At 41.7% G+C, this 10,885-nt stretch overlaps 1 protein-coding gene across 5 annotated transcripts in view; it reads right to left on the bottom strand.

Annotated features, from left to right (window-relative positions):
• Nucleotides 1-3,221: 3,221 nt before the first annotated feature.
• The window catches only part of ELMOD2 (ELMO domain containing 2), a 94,771-nt gene continuing 87,107 nt past the window's right edge, over nt 3,222-10,885 (bottom strand). For 3 of the 5 annotated variants that reach the window (XM_038754989.1, XM_038754988.1, XM_038754986.1), the window contains one exon: nt 3,222-7,746. In XM_038754989.1, coding sequence (XP_038610917.1) covers nt 7,589-7,746 — 158 coding nt within the window. In that variant the 3' untranslated portion in view covers nt 3,222-7,588. The remainder of the gene's footprint in view (nt 7,747-10,885) is intronic. The other 2 variants (XR_005453391.1, XM_038754987.1) reach the window with 2 other exon arrangements.

The following is a 10,885-nucleotide window of genomic DNA, read 5'->3' as shown; positions in this document are numbered from 1 at the left end:
CATTGTAGGCACTTAAAGATTGATATTTTTAGAGAGATTTTTAAACTTGAAAATCAGATGAAAAATATTTGGTAATGAAGTCCATTTTGTATTGTCATAATTGTCAGTCAATAAAGTTTTCCAATATTCCTTTATGCCCACGCATGGGAACCTGTTGTGATTGTATCTACAGTTAGTTGGCTCTGTACCTCTGTGTTCTTCACACTTTCTCCAAGTTGCTTTGAGGGTTAGAAAGAAGCTAGATTGCTACAGCAAGAATGCCAGCCCAAACTGTTTGGGATCTAGCAATTTTGGGCTATTAATATCTAGAATACATCAACATCTTTAAAGTAGTACTGTACTGCTAAGATTGATGGCAAGTTGAAACTCTTGTAACAACTACACTGACTAGCACAGAAGAACTTGTGATTTTTTTTTTTTGGACCCAACAGCACAGAAGGGTTGACAAATGATGTTGCAAACATCACTTTGGATGCTGAGCCTCCTGACTGACCCTGGAACTTTTTTTTTAAAGCCCTTACTGTGTGCCAGGCACTGTTCTAAGTAGTGGGGTCGATACAAATAAATTAGATTGGACACAGTCCATGTCTCACAGGGGGGCTCAGTCTTAATTCCCATTTTACAGATGAGGTAATTTAGGCACAGAGAAGTCAAGTGACTTGCTTAAGGTCACATATAGACAAGTGGCAGAGCCAGGATTGGAACTCAGGTCCTTCTGACTCCCAGGCACCCAGGCTCTCTCCATTAGGCCACGCTGCTTCTCTTGACTTGTGTTGGGCAGCTGCTGCTTCCCTTCAGGTGCCACCCCCTTTTCCCTTTATTCATTGATTCATTCAATTGCATTTATTGGGCGCTTACTGTGTGCACAGCACTGTACTAAGCGCTTGGGAAGTACAAGTCGCAACATATAGAGACGGTCCCTACCCAATAACGGACTCACAGTCTAGAAAGGGGAGACAAGCAACAAAACAAAACATGTAGACAGGTGTCAAAACCGTCAGAACAAATACAATTATAGCTATATACACATCATTAATAAAACAAATAGAGTAATAAATCTGTACAAATATATACAAGTGCTGTGTGGAGGGGAAGGAGGTAGGGCGGGGGGGATGGGGAGGAGGAGAGGAAAAAGGGGCCTCAGTCTGGGAAGGCCTCCTGGAGGAGGTGAACTCTCAGGAGGGATTTGAAGGGAGGAAGAGAGCTAGCTTGGCGGATGTGTGGAGACCAGGGGAAGAACAGTCTGGTTGTTGCAGTAGCAGCAGAAGCGAGGAAGTGGCAAAACCTGACATGCTTTATTCATTCTTTCAATCATAGTTACTGACCATTATTGTGTGCAGAGCACTGTACTAAGCGCTTGGTAGAGTACAACAATAGACACATTTCTTGCTCATGACAACATTCTGTCCATTACCTGTGTGTGCTAAAACTTAGATTCCTAAAAAGACTCTAGCGGGCTATTCCTTTAATGCAGGTTTTTCCACCGTGGCTCAGGCACTGTTAATGCTATACTGAAACCTGGCATTATTAGGCTTGCCACACACAGGCTTAGACCTCAAACAAGGTTTTTTAAGGAAAAAGGTAGTTACAGTCATTGGTATTTATTGGACACTCTTCTAAGCACTGGGGAGAATACAACTGAGGTGAAAGATACAATCTCTATCCTCTTGCCTCGTAAACTCAACCTTGTAGGCCTGCCATAATAAACAACACAAGGGATCATCATCATCATCAATCATATTTATTGAGCGCTTACTGTAATTTTGTGGGTCCCCTGCAGAGTGGACAAGTCCAGGACGTCGACAGGGACAGCCGCCCGTACATGATCCAACACCCATCACTGAGGATGATCCAGGGTTGAGATGGGTATGAACCCAATTCCCCTCAGGCTCAGCTTGGGCCAGGTCAATTCCAGAATTTCAGTTTGATACAAGACTCTCAAATTCACAGCTCCCAATGAGGTCCTCATGCCCCTCATTCTGATTTTGAGACCAAGGGGTGAGTTGAGCTAAGCAAAGCCCCTTTTTTATAGATCTATATGTTCTCTGGACTCCGAGCCACATTCAAATTGTAAAATGAAAAACAAAAAAAGTAGGAGGAAAAAGTTAACTCCTGATCTTGTCCCTTAAACTGAATGAAGCTCAGAAATTAAATTTTTCCCATGTTTTTCATTCTAGCCCTTGGTATGTCTTCTGGTTCAGAGCATGAACTTGCGCTAATCCTAAAATACCAACATGGGGGTAATTGCCCCTGTGATTTTCTACCTGTGGAGGTAAAGCCTTGGGCTAGGAGTGTCTGAACATGACTGAAGAGGTCCCAAATTGGGTCTTTCAATGACCCTTCTTCAAAGTTAACTTTACCCTCCCAATCCAAAACCCACTGGCTCCTACCCTTTTCAAATCTCATTCAGAACGAAGCTATGGCACCTATGGGTGAAGCCCTGGGAGAGGAGAAAAGAAAAAGTGAGACAATGTGGGATGGAAGAGGTCTGGGAGAAACTAAGGTTGAGAGAAGGGACCAGAGTAGGAATGGGAAGGGCAGCAAGGAATGAGGGTTATAGGCATTTTCTCCCTGAGGCAGACATGCAGACACACAGGACACAGGTGGGAGGGGGAAGAAGAAAAGTACACCTGCGTTTCTTTTGACACTTAACAGGGATTTTTTTTCATCCATTCCATCCCTTGCTCAGGTGAGCAAAGTTCCCCGAAAGGAGGGGAGATATTTAGAGCTCCCCTACTGAGTTGGAGGCAGCAGCATTTTTTGAAAGTATCTTATGGGTTTAGAAATCATGTTTTTCCCATGTTTAAGATTTGCTTTAAAGGCACAGCTTTCCACTCAGGATACTGGATTTCTTTGGCTCTTTAACTGAGCCCTACTGCCAGGTAGTGAGCAGATATGTTCAGGTTATCAAACCCTATTAAAACTCAGGTATTCATCTAACACTAGTGGCAAAGGGAATTACAAAGTAAGAAAATAAAGCAAAGGGTTTTTAAATCAGAGCCTTAAAATTCTAGTTCCACTAACTTGGGGGGAAAAAGAAAGGATGACAAAGGATGGACAAAGGCCAGGAAAAAGAGGTTAGCGAATCACCCATGAGACAGAAAATTATTCACAAAACAGCCAAGGTTCGTGTCCTCACTTGATTAATCTAGGCCTACTAGAAAGCTGATCAACGGAAAGTCAATGACAGTAATACACATTTAATTATTAACCCAACAAGGTTTCCTGGACAATTTGTTCTTTATTTACTTTCATTAACATATTCCACACAAAGGGACCACACAAAATACATTATTGCTTTGACAACATACGGTGGGCCCGTTCCAGTCCATGGGTAACTGGCCTATTCTTTATCCAACAGTGAACTACCAGCTCCTACAGGATTTCAAGCTAGTTACTGTTTCCAGGGAATGCAGTGCCGTAACTGCTTTTTACTTTAGAAAATAATCCACTACCAGCCTGTTTGGAAGAAGAAAAAAGAAAAGACAGCATAAAGGTTTTCAACATGACAATTAGGTATATTACCAGAATACTTACAGAAGGAACAATACGACAAGGAGGCAAGACAGAAAACAGCACCAGGCACTGCAAATATTAAACATGACAGCACAAGCCTTTTTGTGTGCACAATACGTTTGGGACTGTGGATCCTGAATCAGCCTTTTCAGGCTCCCTCCCCCAACCCAAAATACACACTCACAGGTGATTTTCACACCTTCAAATACGGAGTACATACATATAAAGTTGATCACTGCGATGATCCGCAGAGTTAAGAATGCAAACTTTACATATCAAGTTATAAAAATTCCCCAAATGAATCCGCACAACAAAGGCTGATGCAAACAGGCTCAAGAAAAAAAAAGTTCAAGTTTAAACCAAAGTTCCACACATATTTTTGACTTTGGAAGGTAGTGAACTGACAGTAAAATAGTTGATAGTGGCTACATCTATGCAAAGAGAAGAAAAATGCATAGCTGAATTCTAATGTTACACTCTAACAATATCCCAGAATAAGTGCAACCCATCACTGGCCAGCCAATCCTGGCACACATTTCCAGAGGGGGCCACGTCAGGCGGTTCCATCTGGCCCAGGTGCAGTGCTGGAACTTGGCTACGGAATAAGAAAAATATCCCAGTATGGCCATTCCAGGACAGCAGGCCCTCCACGATTAGCCTGCTGGCATGAGTTTTTTCAGAAAAGCAAAAACATTCAGCACTGCCCCGGTGTGAACTAGTTGTGGGCAGGGAATGCATCTACCAGCTCTGTTATATTGTTATAGTGTACTCTCCCAAGTGCTTAATACAGTGCTCTGCACACAGTAAATGCTTGATAAATACAGTTGATTGAGGGGTTACTACCTCCTCTGTGTCTCTGGGGCTTTGCATGCACTTAGCACTGTTTACTCTGAGTCTGTTCCACTTCCCTGTGCCCCACTCTCCAATTTACCTATATCTTTCTGGCTGGCTGGGGAAACAGGGCATTCGCTTCATAGTGGCAGCCAGATATCAATGTTTCAGAAGTAGTAGCCATCCTACTCCTCTTCCTCTGAATCTTTTCTTCCTTTCCCTCTCCTCCCAACATCAGAAACTGCTTGGCAAATCAAAATCCTTGCTCGTTTTAAACCCTATTTGTAGTAATGCACTAGCACTGATTTACTCCCCCGAACACATTTTGTAGCATTCGTGTTGTCGGCAGTTTTCTATACCGATGGGAAAGGGTCGGCAAATTGACAACACTTTAGACCTAAAAGGAAAAGAATGCATACATTTTCATGGGAAATACTTCAAAAAGCTAAAAGGTTTTAAAACACCAAAAGCAGAATGATGTTTACAAGACATTTAAAGGATATTTCTAAGGTATGATTCAGTTTTCAGAATCAGACCCACTTTTCTGAAATGTAGCCAGTGAGAAGTGAATTCAGGTTACCTGTGGTCTCCATACTCTTATTCAAAAGGAGGCTGTCACTCGCCTTAAGATTGTCTTTCAGATAGATCATAAGTCCAGAAGATAAGCTTGATGATTATACTCAGCAGAATATCCTTGCCATCGTCAAACATTCTGACCCTGGCACTCTGATTATATCAGATTCAAGTCTTAATGTTTACTGCCAGTTATATAAAATTAACTTGATATCGAAACCATGTGATATCTACACTAGCATGACATTGTTAGAACTTCTGTTTCTACAGCAACTACCGGGACAAACAACAGCATAAGACATTCCAGTTTATACAACGGAAAGTAGGAAGACGATTAAATTTAGGGAAAAAAGATACTCAAAATAGTTTTAACCTTCCTTGCACGTATTTACCATCTTATCTGCACGATCAGAATGTTTAACACACTTTGATTCTCAGTTGGAAACAAAACCTTTGATTTAACTTGGTTCCAGGCCTGATGAACTTTAAATCTTCCTAGCTTTGACCAAGTCACTGCCCAATCAGATGCCTGAAACTGTTACTAGATTAATACTTTTATGCTAGGAAATTAATATCCATCACAAATTTATAGGAGGAAAAGGGGTCCATAGTATTTTCAAATCTACTCTAACCCACCCCCTTTAAAAGTAAAGCACTTTAAGTGAATAAAATTAATAAACAACTTTACTTCTTCCTTTAGTGTTCTTGATAATCTCACACAGAACATCACATCCCTCTCTAGATCTCTGTTACAGAAGATTTAAATTGGGAGTGTACACATTTTCACTGGAATGAGACATTACGAACATTATTTTCCCTAACGTGCGTAATTAAACGCCCCCTCTTCCCCCATCCCCCAAATCCTAGTTAAGTGTTAAAATCATTCATTGTCTCCACGCTCCTTGTCGGTACCCTGTTACTTCCAAAATATGGGATCTACAGTTGGTGGCAGTTATAGTCTTATCAAAAGTTAATAAAAAAATACACAAATTCCCACCAAGTTTATATTTTTCCCCCTACAGAAAAGCAATGTTAAAATGCAGCATATTTATAAAGTCCTCATCTATACTACATCAGAATAGTCTATCCCATTTAAAAATAGCACTTTTTGCCAAGTTAAAAAAATTAATAATTTCGCTGTATGCACCCAGAGAGAATAAACTGCATATATTTTGTTATTCTTTTCCAATCTGTTTACTTCCAACTACTCATCTCTTTCAGGAGTTTCAAAAGAGATTAATAAACAGATATAAGAACAAATCATATGAAAACTCTGTCTATATGTAACGAAGGGATGAAGGTAGTCAGTGCTACGAATAAATTGAAAATCTTTCACTTAAAAATAATATTTAAGCAGTACTGCAAATTACAAAATACCCAGATCAACAGGACTGGTTTCAGCAGTGTTGTAAGGGGCACTTGGTCGTTCACTAAACTTCTATATTTTTGAAAGCCCTTAAATTTAGATGAAAACATGGTTTCTGAAGAAGCAAGCCTCCACTTAGTGAGCAGAGCTCTGCACATAAGTCGTTCTCGGAATTAAACCTGGGAGAGCAAAACTGGAGCAACATGCACAGTTGCACAATCTTGTTACTCCTCAGGCTACCTTAGCCTATAACAGACCACACCTGTATGCAAATATATAAAGAGTACATTTTTAGGGAGCCAAATCTGAAATAGAACGAGAGTCATTTTTCTACTTGCCTAATACGTAACAAAGGAGATTAAAAAAAAAAAAACAGGTTTAAATTGCTCTCTCTTGTTTTTCAGTCTTAAAGACAGCTTTATTAAACAGAAAAGTCTTTCTGCCAGTACAATAATTAGGATTTTCTTGGCAAATGTGTCTTGCACATTCAACCACGTACATACAAAATGGAGGGGTAAACGGAAAATTCCATACTAAACTTCCAAGACAAAGTAGATTTTTTTTCTTGGATTTAAGTACCAGATTATGAAAAAAAGAAAAGTCCCTTTGAACTTCAGGTTGAGAAATCAGATTATCTTGCTGACGATGAAAACCTAAGATTCCCTAAATCATGAAACAATATTACTCCTATATCCAAGTGCCCTTCACCAAACCCATTTTCAAGGCATTAAACAGGCTTGCTTGCTTGCTGACATGATAAATGCTTTAAACACCTGAAGGAAACTGACCGAGATAAAGATTTTAGAAAGCAATAATCATGTCAGTACCCCAAGCTATCATTTGCCTAAAAAGAAAAACAAAATAAGGGCAGAAACCAATTTCCAATAAGAAAATTCTTCTCAAAGGGGCCCTCTTGGAAATTTTTACCTGACAGTCTTTACCTTAACAGAAAAGCCATTGATTTTACTACATTTAAGTGAACCTGATGGATTAGCATACTACCTGAATCATTCTTCTCAACCCAAAGGGTGAAGTCCCAAGTCTCATACTGTAGGGTACAGGGTCCCACATACAGAGTGTCTTTGGAAGGAAAACTTACCTTTGGATATCAGAATACAAACAACTGTAAACAGAAATGGATTGTCCCTAGCTTTCTCAACAGAATTTCTGAAATGCTTTTCCAAGAAATGTGTAGGAAACGATACACTGTTGAACAAAGTTTCAAGTGAAACTGGTCAGTGAAATGCCATCACACCTCATACTTTCATTAGATGTGCAAAATGTAACAGGATTCAGATGATATTAAGGGCTATTTATACTTTTTAAGGAAAGTGTTACATTATAATCCAGCAGAAGTCCTGAAACCTTCTCATAAAACTTCTCTCTGTACTGGTTGAAGTACATAATGCTTTCTGGCTCCTCTTCAAACCAAAATCTGTCAAACTCGTACACCAGGTAACCTATGGTGACGAAAACAAAACAGAAGACCTAAGAATAATACCTGAATCGCATTCATTAATAAAAATGACAGTGAATAAATTTAAGTTTTATATCCCACTTTAATTTTGTTGAATTACAATTATTTTTCTGTTTTTAAACAGACCTTCCTAAAACTTGGGTCTTCCTATGGAAGTACCCCTCGAAGGGTGTCTGGGTCACAATGGGAATCTTAAAATGGATCATCAAGTCTTGGTTTAGCAAGAGATTTTCATTTCACATGCAATTGAGAGCAAATGTTGTACACCTACCAAGCACTCACAGTGTTTTCCAGACCCAGTAGTCTCACTATTGAAGGAGAGGGTTTGCCTTGGGTGATAGTCTCTCACCTGATGAGAAGGATGGCGATGACCATCCCCTTAGGTTGAGCTGGCTGTCCTGCCGGGATTCCAGCCTCAGGAAGAGCCCGCAGGGATGGAAAGACACTGGCCCCCCCAAAGTCTGGATACAGGTGAATGGTGCTTGTGGTCACGGGGCAGGGTAGGGAGACATGTAGAGGAGGGGGTTTGACTCTGGTTCCATCAAAATCCAGGTGAATGGCAGCCCCGGCCACAGAGTCCCCGGCTCCGACCCTCAGCAAGCCCTGGCCCAGCACCTCAAGCTCTGGATCTTTTAGACTGTGAGCCCACTGTTGGGTAGGGACTGTCTCTATACGTTGCCAACTTGTACTTCCCAGGCGCTTAGTACAGTGCTCTGCACATAGTAAGCGCTCAATAAATATGATTGATGATGGACCACGGCCTCAGGGTGCCAGCAAGCCCGGGATGGTGGATTCCAGTTTGCCCCACAAGGAGCGGTGGGCTCTGATGATAATGACCACTAAACAGGCTACAAGATTGGCTTGCTAACATAACTAATGACAAGCCAGGAAGGACTGTGAGCCTGTTGTTGGGTAGGGACCGTCTCTATATGTTGCCAACCTGTACTTCCCAAGTGCTTAGTGCAGTGCTCTGCACACAGTAAACACTCAATAAATACAACAATGAATGAAGGACTGGCACGGCTCATACTGTATCTACCCCAGCGCTTAGTATGGTGCTTGGCACATAAATGCTACCATTATTATTAGATTGTGCCAGATAAGGGTGGGACTATGTAAAGAGGCAGAGAGATAAACCCCAGATCTAGAGGCAACCTGTGCTCAGTGCATAGACCTGTGGACAAGCGCTGAGACCTCCCAGGAGAGGGTGAGAATAGAGGTGCCTGAAGAACAGTGTGGCCTAATGGAAAGAGCATGGTTGGGAGCCAGAGAACCTGGTTTTTAATCCTAGCTTCGCCACTGGTCTGCTGTGGGGCCTGGGCCAAGTCACTTCACTGTGGCTCAGTTACCTCATCTATAAAATGGGGACTGAGACTGTGAGCCCCACATGGGACAGGGACTGTGTCCAACCCAATCTGCTTGAATCCACTCCAGTGCTTAATACATTGCCTGGCACACAGTAAATACCACAGTTACTAAATAAAATACCACAGTTACTATTATTATTACTATTCCCTGTGCCTCAGTTCCCTCATCTGCAAAATGCGGAAGCAATACCTGTTCTCCCTCCAGACTCTGAGCCTCAGGTGGGACTTCTACCTTGTATCTATCCCAGCACTTAGGAACAGTGCTTGACACATAGGAAGTGCTTAACAAATAGCACAATTATTGTTAACTGGATGAGCTCCTGTTCAAGAATTTGCTATGCTATTCCTTTTTGGAAGCAGTGGCAGAGAGATTTAGCAAAGCGGAAGGGAAATGATATGAGCACCAATTTAGTGGCAGGTGAGGTAAGTTTGGGAGAAGGTAAGGAGTTGAGTTTGGAAGAAAGTTAAAAGTAAAAAACTGGGCTGGGATAGGTAAAGTAGGAAGCTAAGTAGAAGGAAACCAACAAATGGAGTACTTTGAGCCAATGACCAAGAGCTTTTGTTCTATACAAGAGGAAATAAGAAATCAGCTAGGTCTTCGAGAAGAGGACTGATGTGACCTAATCCTTTCTGAAATAATTTTTGTTATTTTATTTATGATAGAGTGCAGAGTCAGGGAGATCAGGCAAGAGGCTGTTAAAATCATCAAAATGGGGGCAACAGGGGCAGTCTCATAGTGCTAGTCATAGAGAGTGAGGGTCAAGTTCAAGAAACATTTCAAAAGAAATGGGAGGACTTAGCAATGGAATGAGTTCGATCCCAGTGTTTGGACACACTACTTACGATGATCAATTGCTGTCACTACTGCAAGCTTGTTAAGGGCAGGAAATGTGTCTGTTAATTCTGTCACATTGTGCCCTCCTAACCACTTAGTACAGTGATCTGCACCCAATAAATGTTCAATCAATACGACTGATTATCGGTTGGGCCTTCAGGGTAGACTCTAGATCCCTGAAACAATCAAATCAATCTTACAATCTTACGGAGTGTAAACCCATTCCCATCCTGAAGCCCCAGCTGGGCCTCACTCCACTTTCTGGGGAAGTGTAGAGCTCTTCATTCGTTACATGGGGTGCATGGTGCAGTAGTTCCATCAAGTGCACGAGCATTGTCACTCCGTGGATTGACTTAATGGTATTTACTGAGCACTTACTACGTGCAGAGAACTGTACTAAGCACTTAGGAGAGAACTACACAATAGAATTAGCAGACACGTTGCTGGGCACAAAGAGCTTCTAGGCTGAAGACTAGGTCAGACTTAAAGCCGACAGAGTGTAGCCTCACACAACAAACACAGTGCCAAGAAGCATTTGCAACTGGGTGCCTGAATCATATGGAAGCCTGGGAAGAATTAGAGAGCCAAATGCCTTTAATTATTTGGAGGTTGTGTTCTGGCTGACATCAGTTTTCTATTAAATCCAAGTTGTATCCATAAGTGTCACCAGCTTGGAGTCTTCGAATTGACTGGAAGATTTTGGCCGGCCTGTGAGATTGGCTGAAGAGAGGACCTCAATGGCAAGAGAAGGTGGGACTTGAAGAGGAACAGGTGAGTGTATGGGGAGTGGGGTGGGGGAGCAAAGAAAGAAAGATGTGGGTACCCCTGGCATCACCTTAAGGGGCCCAGCCCTGAAACAGATCAAGATGAGGACAGAGGACAGCAGGCACTGCTTATCCAACACGAGCCAGCTAACTGAG

The sequence above is a fragment of the Tachyglossus aculeatus genome, chromosome 12 (genome assembly GCF_015852505.1).
Source record: "Tachyglossus aculeatus isolate mTacAcu1 chromosome 12, mTacAcu1.pri, whole genome shotgun sequence".
Taxonomy (NCBI): Eukaryota; Metazoa; Chordata; class Mammalia; order Monotremata; family Tachyglossidae; genus Tachyglossus; species Tachyglossus aculeatus.
The sequence above is the reverse complement of the archived record's forward strand: the minus strand, read 5'-3'. Positions and strand labels throughout refer to the sequence as shown.